Genomic DNA, 21368 nt, shown 5'->3' with positions numbered 1-21368 from the left:
ATGAGAATAATGCCTGGTACATCCTTACATACTACAGAAGGTTAGAAGTGCCAGCAACACCACTGTCTATTATTAAAAGAGGGTCAGAATTTGGGGTTACGAGGACAAGAGTTTTGCTGTATGTGTTAGGTAGTTAAGGCAGTTAAAGAGTGTTCATATCATGGGGGAAGCGCACCAGGACAAGGAATGAAAAAGAACTGAGGGAAGTAGCCCCGGGGCAGACAGAGCGGGTCTGGGGCCACCAGCATGGTCCCGGGAGCAAGCCTAAGTTCTCACGCGTCTGCCACTGATTGTGCGTCAAACGGGAAAAAGGTCATCACCATAGGAGGCAGGAAGGTGGAAGAGATGTTAGACGTCTGAAGAGTGAGAAGCTATGACACAGTTGTCCCCAAGGGGGACAAAGGGCATGGAGGACTATTGTGAGACCACAGCAGCACATAGCAGACCTGCAGCCACAGGTCACAGACCTTAAAGCGAGAAGAGTCTGGGGCGCCTGGGTGACTCAGTTGGTTGAGCAACTGCCTTCAGCTTAAGTCTTGATCCTGGAGTCCCGGGGTCAAGTCCCACATCGGGCTCCCTGCTCAGCAGGGGGTCTGCTTCTTCCTCTGACTTCTCCCCTCTCATGGGTTCTCTCTCTCTCAAATAAATAAATAAAATTAAAAAATAAAATAAAATAAAAGTATGAAGAGTCATGGGGCACCAACTGAGAACAGAGGACAGGATGGAGGACGTGAGGCTGAAGCAGGGCGAGGGTCTTGTCAGGCCCGTGTGACCAAGTGAGAGAAGGACGTGGGGGCCGCATGAAATCACAAAAGCAAAGCCCTTGGCATCAGCCCCGGCACGCCAAACCCCATTGCTGCTCAGAGGGCTTATGTGCATCCTCCCCGCCACACCCGCCTCCCCTTCGCCCCCAACACACACACAGCTGAGGTCCTGGGGGCCCTGTGGATGCTCTAATCCATTCAGTTTTTGCAGCCGTGTCCCTCTTTTCTGTTCACGTGATGGTCACGTTTCTCAAGACAACATGTGACAAAATGAGACCTCTACTGCTGGCCTCCAGGGAAGAAAAGATGCCCCCATGTGGGCAGGCAGGCCGGTCCCACAGGCTCTTCCCAAGAACCAGCAACAGAAGAGGCTCTTCCAGCCCCGAGACCGTGCCCTTCTCACACAGCCCAGAGGCAGCCAGACAGGAGGCAGGGCCTTTAATGTTTCCTGTCATCTCACTGGGAACAGCCCACTGTCCTTTTTTACTGGGGAGTCAGAGAGACATGCACAGTGACCAGCAACTGTGTTCCAGCACAGCAACTTGGTTTAAAACCAGCTGACCTGAAGCAAAGCCAACTACAGAGAGGACAAAACAACAACTACTACTACTACTCAAGAGAAAAGAAGTAATTTGAAATTCCTGCAAGAGGGTTGAGAACAGTGGCTTTTGAGGTGCAGAGAAAGCAACCTTGTTAACAGCAGTGCACACCACACAGCCTGAGACCGAAGTTCTACAAGGGAACACGGAGGCTTACGACAAGCAGCCATCTTGTTTCATGTCATTAGAAAAGACGTCCACTGAGATCCACTAATCTCCCAGTCAGTTCACTGGCTGTGAGCCACAGCTGATAAACACTGGTTTGAGAAGACCTCCCCAACAGTGAGGGCCACTAAACAGGTAAATCACGTTTCCCAGTGGAGTTGTGCCAACACGGGGTCCAGAGGTCAGAGAACCTAAGCTGTGCACTGAAAAATCCTAGTTCAGTTGTGCTCTGGTAGGCAAAGCCTGAACGGATGGCAGAAGACTCCTACTTTGGGAGGAGGGAGCTCTCCATCTCTAGGGGAATCCAAGAGAAGAATGGGACGGGATTCAGAAATCAGATGGAAGAGATGGACCTGGGTTCTGCTGCTACAAGTCCTCTCCAACCTTGATGAGTCCCAGGCTGTTGGGGAATGAAAGGCAAGCCATAGGTCACGTCTGCGAGCACTCAGTAAGGCTGCGGCTCCTCGGAGAACATCAGTCCTTAAATAGCAGTTCCGTGTCCAAACCTGTAGGCTCCCCCACTTCATCTGCTGCTCACTTAGGTGCTGGAAGCCAGCAGGCACTAGCAGAAAGCGTCACTAATTTTGCCCTTTGTTAATGACAGTTCAACTCTGTGACAGTGCAAGACTCAGGCAAGGTTGGGGGGAAATTCATGAAACATGCAGACCAGCCAATTGTATGCACCGTTTCTTTTGGTTTTGTTTTTGGTTTTTTTAAGGCAGCGCTCCGCTGACTTGTGCGTCTCAGACGGCACAAGTCTCAGTCTGCGTCAGACGGCAGACGCAAGTGAACATCGGTCCGTGCAGGCCAGGGCTGGGCCGGAGCCTGCGGTGGCTGTCACTGAATGCTGACTGTGTCTCCACGAGGGAGGTTCTACTGCGTCACAGCCTCCCACCTGAGAGGCGGGAACTGAGATCTGGGGCCATTATGTCCCTTGCCCAGGACCACAAAGCAATTAAGTGGTGGGACAGATTCGAACCCCGACAGTCAGGTTCCAGAGCCCTGCTCTTACCCACTAAGCCGTGCCATGTTGAATTCTCCTCCAGCAGGTATCCATATTTGTTTCGGGATCTGTTTTCTTCTTTAAGGATTTATTTATTTATTTTACAGAGAAAGAAACAGAGAGGAAGAGAGAGAGAGCAAGAGAAGGGGCAAAGGGAGAGAACACCCAAGCAGTCTCCCACTGAGCACAGAGCCCAACACAGGCTCGATCCCATGACCCAGGAGATCAGGAACTAAGCAAAAACCAAGAGTCAGACACTTGACCGAGTGAGCCCCTCAGGCACCTCTCAATTGTCTTTAAATGTTATTTCCCCCACATCTTTGTGTAAAGCGTGACCCCAAGGAAGATGGCCCACATGCCCCCCACCCAGGGCTCTGCCTGCACACTGGCATACTCTGCAGCACCCCAGGAACACAGGCCCACCACCTGCCGGAACTCGTCGGCTTGTCCCCTCGCTCCTACGGGCAGGAGTGAGCTAACCAACAGCCCTCAGCGCGCTAGAGTCCTCACGATCTGGTAGACGGGAGCTTCATTAACAACCGAGACATCAAAAGTGCCGGTTGTTTGTGGCCTCTTTAAAATGAAAAATTCATCTCGAAGCTAAATTACAGCAAGTTAATTACAGAGCCTGGCTGATGGCAGACAAACTGAGAGAGAGTGAGGTATTGACTGGATTTTCAAGTGCAAACGCCAACCGCCCTCGCATGCGCCCGGGACGGAACGCCATGTCGGGGCCTTCCCCCGGGGAGAAGACCGAGGGCTCTCACCATCAAGGGAGTCGGCCTCGGATCCATTCATTTATTCAACACACCCCTGGTGAGCAGCAAGGCGCGGGGGACTAGCTAATCACACGCAGACCGGCTCACCCACCCATTCATTCACTCACGCACTTCCTGAGTGCCTGCCATATGCCGGCACCGATTATATGTGCTGAGTGATGGGCCACCAATACCCCAGATACAAGGCCACGTCCACGTGCCAGGCATGCACGTGGCAGTGGGGGCTGAGCGATGAGCAAGACAAAGCGCGCACTCTGACAGGAGGAGACGGAGGAGAGAAGATGTGTGTGACAGAGAGTCGGGGACGTGCGGTGACGCAGGAGTGTTACAAGGGACCGCGTCCAAGCAGACAGCAGAAGCCTGAAGAGAAAAAGTGCAGCCAGCCTTGAGCACAAGGAGGGGAGGAAGGGGCCGGGCAGGGAACAGGAGGGCAGAGGCCTGGAGGCAGGAGCCTACCTGAAGGTGTGTGGGCGCGGGGAGCAGGCAGCAGAGGTCCGCGGAGCATAAGCCAGAGACGAGGGGCGAGAAGATCCATCCAGAAAGGACTCTACAGGCCCCCAGCGAATGTCTCAAAGCCTGTTATCTGTGCTCTGCTGCAGCCCTGCCTGCTGCTGCCCAAATTCACACGCTCTGCAGAGGGAGTCCGCATGCTAAGCTGCTCTCAAACACTGACACGGTGGCATGTCCGCCTTCCCGGGAGTCTCCAGGAGGGTCAATTTCGGGGATAGGAGAAGGAGAATGACCCCATCAGACAGCAACCTCAGGCTGCATAAGTGCAGTCTGTCACTAACAAAGCAATCAATATTTGGTCTTTAGTTTAAATGCCACCTTTTATTGCTGTACCTTAAGCTGTTTTGCCAAACTGAACAGTCAATGGGGATGGTCCGGGCAAAGGCACAGGACCAGAGGCTTTTGAGTGCCAAGGATGAGGCTGACTGATTTGCCAGCGGCCTGACTGCAGACCCCACGAGGTTCCCGCGGCTGGCAAAGTGCCTACCTCCGTTCCCTGGTTCCTCAGTCTCCGTACAGGACGATTTCACTTAATCCCAGCTCCAGTCTTAGTCCTCTAGCTACAAAGCCTGCAGCGGCCCCCGGGGTCAACAAAGCACAGGATAGATTTGGCCTGGTCTTCCAGGCCCTGGGTGCTGAGCCCAAGCCTGTCCCCAACATTACACAGAGCAGTCACACTCCTGTCCCTCTGAATGTAGAAGCAGAATAGGCCAACACGTGCCCAGTCCCAGGGCTCTTCATCTTGGCCTGCTTCATGCAATGTACTTGCTGCTGAGAAAACATTCTCGATCCCCTCATCAAAATCAGTTGCCTTTTGCCTACTCTTAAGCCTTTAAAATGGCCCTTCCTGGGGCGCCTGGGTGGCAGTCGGCCGAGCATCCAGTTCTTGGTTTCAGCTCAGGTGTGATCTCAGCACCCCCTGCGTGGGGCTCTCTACTCAGTATGGATTCTACCTGAGACTCTCTCCCCCTCTGCCCCTCCCCTATGTGCTTGTGCGCTTGCTCGCACTCTCTCTCTGAAATAAATAAATCTTCAATAAATAAATATATAAAGAGACCCTTCTTTCGCTCTGCCTCTTCAAAGAGTTAGTAATTCTCTATCTACCTCCCCTCTCCCACCAGAGGTTTACTAAGTATTTGCTGAATGATAGAAGCCTGCTCCTCTTACTCATGGTATGAGGTCAGAGGTTTGAGGTTTTCCAGGACACATGCCTTCTCCCCTATTCCTGTATCACATGCTCCCCCAAGTACTACCAAGTACCTCATGCTAGACATCTCTCAAACATCTCCCTACTCCTCCATCCCCACTACCACCAGGTCAGGCCCTCACCTTTGCTCGTGAAGAGTTCCACAACAGCCTCCTAACTTGAGTTTTCCTACCTGAACTTCCTGCTTGCTCGAGACCTAAAGAGTGCAAACGTTTCTAAATCCTTCTAAGATCACTGCGTGTGGCTATGGGCAAAGGACACTACGACTTGCCCATTCCCACATGCAGGAGAGGTATGCGTCCTCTTTGGCAAAGACGTACAGAGGACTCATTCATTTATTTATTTTTAAAGATTTTATTTATTTATTTATCCGAGAGAGAGAGAGAGAGAGTGGTGGGGTACAGGGGCAGAGGAAGAAGCAGGCTCCCCATTGAGCAGGGAGTCCCACACAGAGCTCCACTCCAGGATGCCAAGATTATGACCTGAGCCAAAGGCAGACGGCTTAACCCACAGAGCCCCCCAGCCGCCCCTGACAGACTCATTTAAACCTCATATAGGTTTTAAACTCTCATCATGGGAAACTTGTGAGCCAAAACACATTCCCGACATAAATATGCATTATTTGATATGTTACGGTTAACCGCCAACCAAATCGTGCTAGACTAACAGTGAGAAAGCTAACAGTAATCGATAATTCAACATCTAGATTCTGAGAAATTACAAATTACCACGAATTCAAGACGGCCTTGCTACAGTACGGTTACAGAGCCGTCTCCAATATCGACAGGAAGTCCAACAGCCTGTAGGTCTGCACTTCACAAGAGCCTCAAACGCACCACTTCCAAGCATGGCAAGGCAGCCAAACCCCAACGGAACAGGAATGGAGTCATTCATAAACTCCAGCAGGGCAGTAATTTAACACCAACTGCAGTTCAGTGACTTCTAAAATATCTCTGGGATTCTTGGTAGACAGTCTATGGATGTACCTTAAACTTGGAAGTCTGGCGTTTTGAGTCCCGTGCCCACGAAACCTAATGAGAGGCCCTGTGTGTCTGAATTGTGTCAATGCCATTAAGAAGTCTTGAAAAGAGGCCAAGCCTGCAGAATCCCTGCTGCAAAAAACAAATCTGACCCAGGAACCCTCCGCATAGAATCCCATGGGGACACTCCATGACATGATCGGGCCCCAAACTCACCGGTCAATCCCCAGCCCACGCCTTCACTTGCAGCGGCCGCAACCACCCCACATAGCTCTCAGGGTGTGCCACGCCCTTGCTGACCTCCCAGGCCTCCGTCCATGCAGCTATCTGAAATGCCCTTTTCCACCTCTTTTCTCCTAGTCACTCCTCCCCTGCTTGGCACACTCCTCCTTTGGCACCGTTTGAACCTTGAACCGAAGGCCCAAAAAGAACGGAGAGTGTCACTCAGCTGAGCCAGATTTCCCTGCTCAAGTGTTTGTGTGTGTGGTGCCACAGACACACAAGAGGAAAACTCAAGGTTAAGGTGAGGAGCACAAGTGAGCTTCAGGGTAGGAGAAATGGGTTTAAAAAGGAAAGTTGTGCGCTAATATTTAGTGTGTTTCTTTTTTTCCCTGTAGAATGTCAGTCTTGTCTTGTACTGACCTGGAACCAAGCATCAGTCACGATTTCTGGAGCTAAAGGCTATGCATGTTCTTACACTGAAATATCTGGAAGGGAGGCTACTTGGAGAACAGCAGGGATATTAACATTTTAGCAGATTACATATTGGTTAATTGCTTATTAAAGTTCCACACAAAATAGTGGTCCCCCTCTGTGTCCTATGAGTTGATTTCTGGGGTTTAGAAGAACAACCCCCCCCAATACCATTTTCCAGAACAGGACATCCATTCTAAGTACACCTTTACCAGGCTGACAGTGATTTTACTGTCCTTGGAAAATCAAAGTCATTGCAGCCTGCCAAGGAAGTCAAGAGTGAAAGGTTAAAGTGTTTCACAAGCCACTTGAACATGACGTCAAGAGTGCTGTAAGACCTCTAGCCAGGTCTGGAGCCCACGCCATGCAGTCCTCTCCGTGGGCCATGCTGATTCATCCAAGCACAGAAAGAGGTCACGGACAGGTGTGGGGGAGGAGTGCAATGACATGACAAGTGTTTTAAAGGTCACCCTGAGTCCAAAGTGATGAGCAGAATGGGAGGAGGGGGGTGGTGGAAATAGGGCAAGCAGTTCAAAAGCCTATGCAGGAACCCAGCAGCTACTGGTGTCACTGGACTTGGGGGATGGATATGGGAGGGCAGCAGATGAATTCAAGATCTACTTTAGGAGCATTGCAAGGTCCGGGGGATCTGGAGGAAGACAAAGGTGAGTGTTTAAGAGATGAATTCCCAGTTTCTGGCTGGAAAAAGTGAGTTAAGAGCTGCACACCCTAATGAGATGGAGGGAAGGGAAGTGTGCAAAAGGGCTGTGGTAGAAAGAGACCAAGAGATAAAAATTGGACCCTGTGACTGTGAAGCACCTGCGAGACATTCAAGTTTGCTAGCTACCATAATAGGTATAAAATGTCCTATAAAGCACAGAGAAGTCACGTGGAATGACAAATGCCTGCATCTTCTCACCAGTTACCCTTCCCACCTTCCTCCTGGGGTGCTTGGATGTCCTGTCACTGGGCCACCTCAAGGTGGGGGCACCATAGAAAGAGCTTATGGGGACAGACTCAGCCAACCATGCACAGGCTGCTTCAATGACGACCCTCAGTAGTGATGCGGATACCAGCTTTGGGGCCAGAAAGGCAATCATTTTAGCAATAAAATGATATTTGCATCATGGCACAGTGGGAAATATGGAGCCTAACGTTTTCTCCAGTTACAAGTATCATCATAAGTTTGTTGATTTCTTGATATTGATGTTTTTAAGGAGTCCCAGCAGAAGGGCCTGGGTACCTAGTCCTGTGCCCTGACGATCAGACCACTAGGAGCACCAGCCTGGACGGGGGATTCCAAGTAGGACTGTCTCCAGGGGAAATGCCAATCTAAGGTGGCATCAGATGCAGGGGAAGGTCTCTCTCCCTCACCAGAAGACCAGAGAAGACAGCCTATTTTAGGAAAACAATGACTCACTGAAATCACACCCTGCTCTTAAGTTAATATGCCTCCTTCTGGACTAGAACCTGGTTTCCTACCGTGATGGGTCTACTTCCAATTCCCCATCAAAGGACAAATCAAAATGCCATTTAACAATCTGCTTTCTAATTAAAATGTGAGCCATTTTTTAGAAATCACATTTAACTACACAATTCCACATGGCAATAAAGCACTGTGCTCTGCGGCCCTGATTAATAGAAGCATTTGCAGTTATTTAAAGGAGAAGGGAGAGAAAAACCATCATTAGAAACAGCTAGATTAAACCCCCGTTAGTGTCTTTCAGTTTACTCATAGAGTAAGACAGCGCAGTATTAATGTAAACTAATTAAATTTCCTGCATTTAAATAAGCCCTAACAAAAAGAAAACTTAGAGGATTGACTGGAGGATCCTGGAAGGAAGGGAACTACTTTGTCAAGAAAGCTGGGGTGGAGGGGTGAAACCATGGTCAGGCTGCATCCCCCTTCTTTTTTTTAGAAAAGGTTTTATTTATTCATTTGACAGAGAGAGAGAGCATGAGAGAGCGCAAGAGCACAAGCAGGAGAGCACAACAAGAGCACAGAAGGAGGAGGAGGATCCCTGCAGGGCAAGGAGCCTAACAAGGAACTCGATCCCAGGACCCTGGGATCATGACCTGAGCCAAAGACAGATGCTTAACCGGTGGAGCCACCCAGGCGTCCCCAAACTGCATCTCTTAACAGAAGGTTAAGGTCAAGGGTCCTCTCTCCAGAGGGAACACAGGGGGTGGGTAGGAGACAGGGCCCCAGGTTTTGTGATGGCAGCAGTGACTTCCAAGGGGAAGGACCAAAACAGTGCAGCAGGGAGAAAAGCCGAACTCCATGCACATTGGTCCCATGACCTCATGGAAAACATCTAACTGCTCTGAGCCTGACTGCCCATCTCCAGGGACTGGCAGGTGAACGCAAGCTGGGGGTGGTGTGCAGAAGCACCCTGTAATGCGAAGGTAAGAGACAACTACTGGTTACTGGGAGGTAGGAAGGGTTAAGGCAAGGACTCTCAGTCGATGGGGACCCACAAAACCGGGAAGATGGATAAGAAACTTCTTTGAGACATTTAGCAGTGCAGTACACAGCTAGAGAAAAGGAACCTGAGCACTCATTCATTTAAAGCAAAAGGGTCTGGAGCAGGGAGGTGGTGAAGACGCCGCTGTCTGTGACTGGAACGGCTCAGAAGATCACGCAGATGGACGGAGGAGGGGGTTTGCCAACCAGCAGACAGGAGGGCCCCCAATCACAGCATGACCAAAACCCCACCTCCGGCAACCTCCATTCAACACCGGCCAGGGGGAAGCCACGCTCCCAGTCACTGCTGTTCTGACTTGCCTGTCACCTCCCTTCCCTTTCAGTTGCTGGGCTATTGCTCTTAACATGGGCCCATATTGCCCCCCAAAAATAAAAGTCAGATAGAAAAGCCTTCCTATTTGCTCTGTTCCACCAACAGCCCCAAAACAAAGGACATCTAGAGATCAGCAATTTCTGATGAATGTTCGAAAACAGAATCGATTTGAGAACGATAGTGGTAGAAGGACAAAGTGGGCCCTCCAGCAGCTGACTGTCTAGTGGGGAAGCCTGATACCCTGTTCACCCAATACACGTATGTTTATGGAGCATGTCCTGGCACATTCAGATACGCCCTCAAGGAGCTTATAACAGACAAGGTGCAAACAGGCTACTACGATCAAGTGTGGAAACACCAAGAGCATGGTGGGGGGAAGGCTCACAGAGAAGGAGCATTGGCAGAAGAGCAGCCGGGGTGGGGGGCGCGAACAGTCATGTCAAGCTCATTACGATACATGTCAGTGAGAAGGAGATAGTATGACAGGGGTTCCAAAGCAGGAAAAGTCACTACCGACCAGGAGGGAATAAAAAGGCTGGATTTCAAAAAAAAAAAAAAAGGCTGGATTTCCAGGATGTCTGGGTGGCTCAGTCAGTGAAGCATCCGACTCTTAATTTCGGCTCAGGTCATGGTCTTGAGTGAGGGGTGGGCGAGGTGAGGTAGGGAGAGACGGGTTGGGAGCTACGTGACCAGGCTCACGGCAGTCCCAGATGTGGAGAAATGTTATAGGCAAGATACTAACCAGAGAGAAGGGAACATTAACAAATCCGCCTTGTTTGTTCTCAATATAGAGGAGATGTTTTCCTAATGTTTACAAATCCACCTTTGTTTGTCTTAAAAGTCACAGACAAAATATTTACCAAGTTCCCTGGTTAATTTTCTAGAAAAGACCCACCATAAAGCCCTCAGTGGCCACCCGCTCCGGACCCCTGTCACTTTCCCTTCCTTTCTGTTCTCATCTTCACTTAATCAACTTTCACCTCACTTCACCATTTTGCCCACGAGATTCATCTCTCGAGTCCATGAGACAAGAAGCCTCAGCAGTCTCAGTGGTCCTGAGATGGAGCCAAGCCCCGGGTCTGGCTCCACACTCAGCGGGGAGCCTACCTAGAAGTGCTCTCTCACCCGGTTTCTGCCCCCCCCAACCCCTCGCGCTGTCTAAATAAATTAAATCTTTAAAAAATACGTACATAAAAGGCTTGATTTCCAGGGAAGTAAAGACCTTCAGGGATCAAGAGGAACCTGGCCAGGCCAAGAGGAGAGGAAAGAGCACACACAGGACTGGGCACGTTTGAGGAATGCCGGGAAGAGTAATCTTGCCCCAAACACTGGCTTCCCTGATAAGGGAATTTTAGTAGGTACAAATTTACTTCCATTTACCTTTTCTTCAACTTTAAGAACTGCAGTTTCAGTACTTCCAGCAAACTGACTTCCAGTAAAGGTAACTTGAGTTCTTCCTATTGAGAAATCAGAAAAAGAAGTGTAATAGGTTTTGGGGAACTACCCCTCCACAGACCCCTTTTTTTGGGACACTCCCCGCAGTCCAGGCTAAGCAGGCAGGCCCATGGCTTCCCTCCCCAAACTGATTAGCTTGGAGATGGATGCTGCCTCCCTCCCCCATTTGAGGATGAAGATGTGTAAATGTAGGCAAGCAGCGGTGGGTCCTTATTCAGAGAAAGACACACATACACACACACACACAGGGTGTGTGTGTGTGTGTGTGTGTGTGTGTATGTGAGCTGACCATGCACTGTGCAGGCCCTGAATTAAGGGGCCTTCCCGCTCTAGCTCCCCATAGGCTCTGTGGTTGGGTCATACCACAGAGACTGAAGTCAAGAGCAAGCCAGGACCTTCACCCTTGACAGGATGACTTGCCTGCTGCTGGCTATCAGAAGCAAAGGCTTTACAAGACTCCCCTGGCTTCTGGGCCTTCTAAGCAGCCTCGTGCTCCAGGGGATTTCACTCAGCAAGTCACAGAACAGCCCTAGGACACCAGCTGACCTGCAGGACAGGCTAAAGGGCAGCGCTCCAGTCCACTCACTCCAGACCTGGGTCTCCAGACCTGGCCCCCCTGTCTCTGCACTCTGACCAGGAGAGCCACCTGTGTTCTAAGCTCAGTCCTACCACCTCCTCTCTGGGCCTCAGTCTCTTCATACATAAAATAAGGGTGGGAGACTAGACCACTGGTACTCAAGTCACCCACCGAACTCTTCACTGCTGGTTCATGAGAAGATAAGCACAGAAATTAAAAGAAGCTGAGAAGCTGTTATAGCATATAAGACGGTCACACAGCCCAACATGCGATCAGCGGAACAGTCTTGTTGAACAAAGCACAGGTAAGTCTCCTGCAGCTGCCGTAACAAGTTATCGCAAGCTAGATGGCAGAAAACAACACCAATCTATTCCCTCACAGTTCTTGGGTCCGGAAGGCTGAAATCATAGTGTAGGCAAGGGGCACGATCCCTGCAGGGGCTCTGGAGAAGGTGCACCTTGCCTTTTCAAGTTATCGGCACTCTTTGATTGTGGCCACATCTCTCTTCTGCTTCACTGCCTTCTCTGTGCATGTGACATCGCCCTCTTCCCCTCTCTTCTAACGACACTTGGGATGGCACTGAAGGCCCACCTGGATAATTCAAGATGATCTCCTCTCAAAATCCTTATCTTAATCGCATCTAAAAGATCCTTTCTCTAAACAGGGCAACATTATTGGGAACATCTTTGGGGTGACCATTGAGCCCACAATAACTGATACGGGTATTGCCCAATTTGTGACCAGTTGTACCGGTTCGCACTGTACATCCATATCAGAGCATGACCGGGGAGAAAAAGACCATCAACCCTGTCTTTCACGCAGCTAGGACCCCTGCTTTTCCTCTGCACCAGTGGAGCCTGGACTGTACAGGATCAGATTGCAATTAGCACCTCCAGGAAAGGAAAGGTTAACAGGTAAGGAACAGGTGAGAACTCTCCCTCTGCCCTTCCCAAGCTGGTCTCCCACCATCTTTGGCAGCCAGTAGAGGAGCTGTCCCTTACCCCATCCTTCTGTGCCTCAAGCAGTTTTAGTTAAAAAGTAGTTAAATTGAAAAAAGAAAAGTAGTTAAATTGATCTGTTTTCTGTTCAAGTGTTTAAAACAGTTTTCAATGTTCAGAGTTTTCAACAGATAAGCTGGAGAACAGAAATAAAACTGATTTACTAAAATGCTTGACACGTAGCACTGTCCAGGCACTCATACGTCCTCTCCCTAACACCCCTCCTTGGTAACCTCGAAAACACTCAGGCTTCATAACAAAATGGAGAAAGCACTTGACCTCTTGACAAAGCAAGGATATCACTTCATTTGAAGTTTTCTTGCCTCGTGAGACTACTCTTTGCTAAAGGAACCACTACATTGAGTCGCTCTGCTATGTAATATGTCAATCTTAAAAGGGCAGATGATGTTAAAAGTAGCTGAGAATGTTTAAAATGATAACACTCGATGCAGGTATGGCCACAGTAAAATAGGCACTCTCATCATTCAGCTACTAGTAGGAGTTATATAACAGGCACAATCTTTCTGGAAAGCAATTTGACAAATTCTTATTAAATGGCTTAACTCACACATACCTTTTGACACTATAATTCCATTTTCAGAACCTTATATTAGAGAATGAATCAGAAGTGGGGACAAAACTTAATGCTCAAAGCTATCTGCGGCAGTATTATACATGAGATAAAAAACTGGAATAAACTTAATAGCCCACAAAAGGAAGTGATGTAATGTAATAAATTATGGTACATTCACAATTTTGGTTTTATGCAGCCACTAAAATAACATTTTACAAAGAATTTCTCATGAAAATAACTGTAATAACAGCTAATCCTTACAAGGGCCTGGCACTATACTAAACTTAGTATTCCCACGTTACAGACCAGAAAATGGAGGGAGCAAGAATTAAGACACTTGCCCAAAGTCATCCTGCTAGTAGGAGACAGCACGGGGGTTTGAGCCCATGCAGTCTGGCTCCAAAAGTCCACTCTTACGTCCTATGGCTTATGGGGCTAAAAACTGGCCCCAAAGACATTATGACCCAACCCTGGGACCTGTCCGTGTTACTTTATACAGAAAAGGGGTCTCTACAGATGTGATTAGGATGTCTTAAGCATCTTAAGAGTGCTTAGGTGGTACAGTCGGCCAAGCTTCCGACTCTTGGTCTTGGTTCTAGTCGTGAGCTCAGGGAGGCGAGTTCCAACACCATTTGGGGCTCTGGGCCTAGCGCAGAGTCCGCTTAAGACTCTCTTCCCCTTCCCCCTGCATGTATACATGCTCTCTCAAATAAATAAATAAAACTTAAAACTTAAAAATAAAAAAGATAAGCACCTTAAGGTGAACAGATATCCTTAATTATCTGGGTGGACCCTAGAGGCCTACCTCTAGAGGCAGAGATTACACACACGTGCACACACACACACACACGTGTGTGCACACTCATGAGAACAAAGACAGACATGGGAGAGATGAGGCCACATCCCAAGGAATGCCAAGCAGCCCCTGGAAACTGAGTGGAAAAGCAATGGCTTCTCCCCAGAGCCTCCAGAGGCATCACAGCCCTTTCTCTACCTTGATTCCAACTTACGGCCTCCAGAATGGGAAAAGAATTGGTTTCTGTTGTTTTAAGCCTCCCCATGTGTGGGAATCTGTTACAGCAGCCCCCAGAAACTAACACAAACTCCTATGGTGCATAGCTCTCAATGCAAGAGAAAATACTCTTATGTGAAATAGGAAAAGTAGAAATTGAAATTTAAACACAATGATCTTAATTATGCATACACAAATGCATGCAAATACAACAAAATGGTTTGCAGTGATTATCTCTGAGTACTAGAATTATGGGTAATTTTCAGCATTATACATTTTGATATGTTTCCAAGTTTCTACAATTAGTGCATATTACTTTTACAAAGGGAAGAAAATTATTTTTTGAAAAAATTAGCCAAATCATGATATTCCTGCAACTCTAACTCAATCACAAAAATTAGAAATCAAGAGGGCCCAAACTCCCTGAGAATAAGACTTCTTAATTCAGTCTCAGAGCAACACCTGAAAAATCAGGCATCCAGATGCACGCTGTTCTCAAAGTGACTCCACTCAACCCTCGGCCTCTCTAAAGCCTATAAATTTTCAGACTCTGGCAGGAACATGAAGTGGCTAAAAAAGTTTCAGGCTTTGAAACAAAAGGATAATTGAAGCTGGTAAATGTTTTCCTGTTTGTCTATCCACATGAGGGGGTGCGGGGAGAGGGGCCGTGGGAGATTTCTTCATACTCCTGGAGCTCATCCGGCCCAAAGTGGTTTGGGCCACATGCCAAGAACCAAAAGCACTGGTTAAAAACATGTAAATGTTTGATTTCTCTGTAGGTGACTTCACAGACTGAAACATCAAATTAAAACACTAGGTTAATCTTCTTAGCGAAGTCCTGACTCCAAGGCTATTCCAATACAAAACCCTCCTGCTGTCATCTGTACACACCCACAGAAGACCAAAGGCCAATTTTACCATATCGACATCATGTCCTTTGGTGAAATATATTCATGTAAAGAATGTATTAACATTCCCCACCCCCCGCCATGTACAGGTGCTACCAGATCAAAACAGAAGGTAGGATGTGTTGTGTTGTGTTTTGAGTGGAAGAGAAGGGAAGGTCACTGGTCCTCTCCAGAACGCGCGAGGTCAGAGCAGTGGGGCGTGAAAAGCACGTAATTAGGTTTTATTCAGCCCACCTGTAGAGTGCAGCAAGTTCAGCCACTGGGCTGACTGGAGACCACCATGTGGAGTCTGTCCTTTAGCCTCAGATTTTTCAGAGTACGCTTTTTCATTCTTTGCTCAGCCAAGCGATATAGACATACATCTACTATGTGCCAGGCACTAAGTCAAAGTTGGCTCACATTCTGAAAGATCTTATCTCTGCCATACCACCCTCGCAGATGAAATGACTGGGCAAACAGCCCACATCTTTTTTTTTTTTTTTAAGATTTTATTTATTTGACAGACAGAGATCACAAGTAGGCAGAGAGGCAGGCAGAGAGAGAGGAGAAGAAGCAGGCTCCCCACTGAGCAGAGAGCCCGATGTGGGGCTCAATCCCAGGACCCTGGGATCACGACCTGAGCCGAAGGCAGAGGCTTTACCCCCCTGAGCCACCCAGGTGCCCCAACAGCCCACATCTTAATGATCTTCATCAGTTGTTTGGATCATAAGGATAAAGGCAGTGGCAAAGTGTTGGGAGGAATACCTAAACAGACCACACACAGCCTTGAAAATGAGAAAAACAGAAAGCAGATGGTTTAGCACTGTGTACCTTCCTACATACCGCTTATAATTTTGGGTGATCAGTTGATGCACACTTGAATCTCCCACTTGACTATCTACTCTACACAAATGGTTTATTAGCATTTTCTACAAATCCTTTTTTTTTCCTTGCTTGCACTGCATGCCTAAATCTACTAGCACCTAACCTTAGGAGGGCCTCATAAAATAGCTCAGATATAAATCCATGCACGAACGAACACATGTAATGTTTCCTCATCTGTAAAAGTAGAAAAGCCAGGCTACACAATTATTTCCAGGAAATCCCAAGAACCCTAATTCTATGAGATATGCCAAGAAAAGGAGATTCCCATGCTATTCAACTTTGGAAATACCACATCCTATAGCCTCCCATCCCCCTTCAGGAGTCACAATGCACATTATATGATGAAGGATCTGGGAAATCCTTCCATTCAAAACCTGCTGACCATCCTCAAATCCAGTTAAACACAGACGCCCCTGCTGCTTAACGCTTACTGACATCACGGAGAACAACTGTCATAAGGAAATTCTGAAAAAATGCTAACTCAAACTCTTCATTGATCAAAAAACCTGTATGAAGCCCTTGCAATAATGATATGGTGATGATGAAAAGAGCCAACACTAACAAGTTAGCATTTAATAGGCAGATTGCTTCCGGGCTACTGCCACCAAGGTAAGTATGAAACCTGGTTCACAGTCTACAGTCCACTGAAAGACTTGAGAACACATGATCAGTAAAAGCAGTATATATAAAAACCCGTGTGCGTGTGTGTGTGTGTGTACACATTTGCACACAAAGATGGAGAGCTGGTGAGGACAAGTGTTCCCAGCAGATTTAAAGCAAGGCAGTCCAGTGAGTGCGGATGAATGAAGACAACATAGTTTTCAAAGTATGTTCCCAGACCCTCTCGGTGGATGCTGCAAGGTCAAAGCTACCTTCACCCGTGTTGGCACTGGCCAGACTCTGCAAAAGCAACGCTGGGTAACATTGCTGGTGCCTTCGCGGCAATCCAGGAGTGGCATGTGACTCTATTAGTCGCCCCTGTATTCCCCACGGCCACATACTCACCATTTAAAAAAAAAAAAAAAGTCAATTTCACCTAAAAACATCCTTGATGAAGCAATAAGAAAGTATTCATCTTTTTAATATCCCAGCTGAAGAACCGGAAGCTCTCAGAAAGCACTTCCGGGGCCAGGCGAAGTGCGTGGGCTGGGGGATGAGCACCTGTGTGATGAGGCTGGGAGCTGGATCAGCTGCTCTTCAGGTGCCACCATTTCTACTTGAAAGGATGGCAGAAAAACTGCGAGTTATTCAGACTCAGTTATTTGTGGAAATTTTCTCAAAAGTGAATAAAGGAAGCTGGTGATGTCAAGAAAAACTTGATTATATCTGTTGCTTAAAAAAAAAAAGTGTGAGCTTTCAAGCAAAAACTAAAATTGTGGAAAAACTTGCATCAGCCATGGTGAGCTGTGGGTCCTCCCCATACTTGGACTTTCCAGACGACAGTGGTATAGTACCCTTAACAAAAGTGCTGTTTTCCAAATGGCTCACGTGTGATGTTTCAAAATGCATGGAAGAGCTTTCCAAAGTGCAAGGTGGACCAACATATTTTAATGGAACAAAGTATGAAAAGTCCACTCATAGGGTTTCAGATTATCGGCTACAACAAACCTTTAGAAAACTACCACTTAGGGGTGCCTGGGTTGACTCAGTGGGTTAAGGGTCTGCCAGTGGCTCGGGTCATGATCTCAGGGTCCTGGGATGGAGCCCCCCTCCATTGGGGAGCCTGCTTCTCCCTCTCCCTTCCCTGCTCCCCCTGCTTGTGCTTTCTCTCTCCCTCTATCAAATAAAAAAATAAGTAATCTCAAAAAAGAAAAAAAACCTACCACTGTCAAGCTCTGTTGTAGTTTCAAAGACTACCCACAATTAACTGAAAAGGTTATTAAATACTCCTCCCTTCCCTAACTACATATCTGTGTGAGGCTGCATTGTCTTCTTAGAGTTCAACCAACACAACATATTGCAACAGAATGAATGAATGCAGAAGCGTTTATGAGACTCCATCTGTCTACGGTGAATGCAGACATCAAAGATCTGGACAAATGTGAAACAAAGCCATTCTTCCCATTAAATGTTTTTCTCTTAGGAACTGTTATTTTTCATTAGAAATGTTATGTTATCATGTAATGGGTTTATTATTGCTATAGGTAAACTAATAAGTATTTTTAAACCTTACCCATTTCAATTTCAAATACAGTAAAGATTGCTAAATATAATCTACCTTATTGAAAGTTCTTTGGGAACTCATTAATTTTTAAGAATTTTAAAGACAAAGGCACCTGGGTGGCTCATTTGGTTAAGGGTCTGCCTTCAGCTCTGGTCATGATCCAAGGGTCCTGGGATTGAGCCCCATATTGGAATCCCTGCTCAGTGGAGAGTCTGCTTCTTCCTCTCCCTCTGCTCTCTCTCTCTCTCGGTGCTCTCTCTCACTCTCCATCTCAAGTAAATAAAATCTTAAAAAAAAAAAAAAGAATTTGTAAAGGCACTCTGAAAAAAAAAGTTTGAGAACTACTGGTCTCGCGTAGGGGAAGCAGGGAGGCATGGCAGGTGCGGTGCAGGTGAAGAGGTGGCAGGGAAGGACACGGAGGGTGTCCCGCACAGTGATGAGGTGTTCCAAACTGATCTTACAAGGGCCAGTGAACAGTGCCAAAGCCCCAACATGATCTGGACAGATCTGCCCTTCAGAAAGAGCAGGGACACCATAAAGGGGCCCTCTACTCCATGAACACACAATTCCAAACCCAAGTCAGTCTGATAGCACACTGAAGGTCCACAATGACAATCTCAAAAACAAAAGACAAGTTTCTGTAAGCGAGTAGAAACAGAAAAAATACCAAAATTTAATGATGGAGAGGAAAGAAGCCGAGTCTTACAAAACAGACTTGCAACTAAGTGGAATTCTGCAGAATGAGGGAAATCATCAGTAACAACGTGCAAGGCTCTAAACATCTAAAGATGCCAAAATCAAGATGCATTTCAGGCAAGTTTAGAAAATAAAAATAAAGAAGCCAACAAAGAGCAATAAACTGCAGCAGTAAAGAGGGGGAAATGAATGCAGCCCAGAGAAGACAAACAGAAGCGTTTAGACATAAAAAGAAGTAGGCAAGAGGGGAAACCAGCTCCTATTTCTGGAGTGTGCACTCCACCAGTGGGGGGCTGGGGTGCAGGAAGCACCTCCAGAGCAAAGCAGGGCCCTGCAGCACCCACCATAGGGATGGGGAGGCTGGCCTGGACAACCAGGCATCTTGAGCAAGTAGCTCACCCAGGAAAACCTGGGGGACACCAATCCAGAGCAGAGACCATAGAAAACAGACAGAACACAGCTAGACCAAGTTGCTCTCAAGGAGCTAAGATGAGGACAGTGTCCTACACAGAACTCCAACTAGAAGATCTGGGCAAGTTTCTTGAACTCAGGGGACCTCAGTTTCCTCTTTTGCAAAATGAGGGGTCTGCCACCTACTTCCCAAAGTGGGGGAGAGGAGAAGCAACACATCACAGATGCTGTGAAAGCACACATCTGACATATGGTAGATACTCAGCAAAAGCTGTAATTATTAACACCGTGGTTATGATATGAGGGCCAAAGGGGAATGCAGGCCTGCCATTACACTCAGCTCGGCCACAAAGTCCCCGAGGTCAAATATCAAGGTTTTAAAAAATCGCCAGTATATAAACACAGAGAAAGAATCTGAATGGCTTTGGCCCAGGCTGCACTCACTCAACAGATCAGAGAACTGCCCTTGACCTGGGTTGGGCCTGATACCACTGGGCCCACAGGTTCTCTCCAGTAACAGAGGAACAATGTCAAACATAAGGAGATCCAAGTAAGAAGGGAGGGGGAAAAAAAACAAAAACAAAAACCCACCATCCAGAACAGCCAGCACTGCTATGTCATATACCTTTCACACAGTTTCTCTCCCCTGACCACCAGGATCAGCCCGGTTGGAGGTGGGTATGCTGTCATCACCCGCATTTTATAAACCGGGGAGCTGTCCCATGGCTGGATTGCAAAGAAAGGTGTAGCCAAGACTTCTAGCTCTTGACCTGGGGGTCTAGAACTTTCACAAGACGACAATGCCCATCCCCCACAGGCGTTGGAGGGCCTGCCCCACAGATATGAGCCAGCAGCTCTTCATTCAGTTAGAACTGAACATTGGGAATCTACTAGATTAAAAGGTAATTTAATGGCACCTGAGTGGCTCAGTCAGTTAAGTTCAGATCATGATCCCAGGGTCCTGGGATCAAGCCCTGCACTGAGGCTCACTGCTCAGCAGGGAGCCTGCTTCTCCCTCTGCCTGCCTCTCTACTTGTGCTCACTCACTCTCTCTCTCAAATAAATAAAATCTTGGAAAGCAGGAAGGAAGGAAAGAAAGAAAGAAAAGATAGAAGGAAGGAAGAGAAAGAAAGAAATGCTTTCTAGAAAGGGTAGATAGGAGAAAGAGAATAAGGAATTTTATATATATATATATATATATATATATATATATATATTTTATGTACTTATTTGACAGACAGAGATCACAAATAGGCAGAGAGGCAGGCGGGGGGCGGGGGGACATGGGAGGGGGGAAGCAGGCTCCCAGCTGAGCAGAGAGCCCAATGCGGCACTCAATCCCAGGACCCTGAGATCATGACCTGAGCCTAAGGCAGAAGCTTTAACCCACTGAGCCACCCAAGTGCCCCGAGAATAAGGAATATTTTGATAGATACAGTCAATGCAGCAAAAAATGAGAGGCCTGGATTTCTCTACCATCCATAACTAAAAGAATACTCAGGAAGCATCCACCAACTGACATGCCAGACCCTGCCCTCGGGACTGGGGACGTGAATCAGTCCTAGGTGACCCTGCACCCGAGAGACACCTAGCAAACAAGGAACTGTTTCTTTATGAACACAGGAAGTGCAGTGAACTTGCCATCCAGGGTGCCAGGGGGCAGGTCATGAAGGGCCTGACTGAGTCCGAGAGATCAGGGGAGCACACAGAGAAACCCCAAGGGGTCTCATATCCCATGAGACAGAAAGAGCTATAAGGCTCAAAAGGCCAGCAGGGACCAGGCCACACAGGCCCTGTGGGGGCACAGACTGTATCTCTCCTAAGAGCATGTAACCCGGCTAGAGAGAAGCATCAACCAATTTGCATCATAAAAAGTTATTTATTGTGCCTGCAGCTCAGAGTGAAAGTACAGATGTTTGTCAAACAGAAACTTTCCAACTAGTTTTTTATAACTTATAGAATAAGACACTTTACTCTGCAACCCAGGGCACACGTGCACGTGCACACACATACACACACGCGCGCAGGCTATACAAGGCAGGCCAGTCTGGGCTAGAGCCCTGACATTCTCGGCCACCCTCTGCCAGTTTCTCAAATTCCCTGAGACTGTTTCCTTATCTGAAAAACAGGAATAATAATAATGATGCCAGCGGCATAGATTGTTGTGGGAGATAAACTAGTCAATATACGTAAAACTCTCAGCAACTTTCA

The 21368-nt window shown here is 47.6% G+C and overlaps 1 protein-coding gene across 11 annotated transcripts in view; it reads right to left on the bottom strand.

Moving 5' to 3' along the window:
- The window catches only part of SMCO4 (single-pass membrane protein with coiled-coil domains 4), a 59921-nt gene that overhangs the window by 9099 nt on the left and 29454 nt on the right, over positions 1-21368 (bottom strand). For 6 of the 11 annotated variants that reach the window (XR_007121004.1, XM_047692158.1, XM_047692157.1 and 3 more), the window contains one exon: positions 10879-10955. The exons of 1 other annotated variant lie outside the window; for it this stretch is intronic. Coding sequence is in view for 6 of the 10 variants with exons in the window: in XM_047692158.1 (XP_047548114.1) it covers positions 10879-10955 (77 nt within the window). In the remaining 4 variants the exon portion in view is untranslated. Of the gene's footprint in view, positions 1-10878; positions 10956-11909; positions 12122-21368 lie in introns of those variants that run through there. 4 more of the 11 variants (XM_047692160.1, XM_047692159.1, XM_047692161.1 and 1 more) reach the window with 2 other exon arrangements.

This window comes from Lutra lutra, chromosome 10, assembly GCF_902655055.1.
Source record: "Lutra lutra chromosome 10, mLutLut1.2, whole genome shotgun sequence".
NCBI lineage: Eukaryota > Metazoa > Chordata > Mammalia > Carnivora > Mustelidae > Lutra > Lutra lutra.
This window is presented reverse-complemented; position numbering and strand designations above follow the sequence as displayed.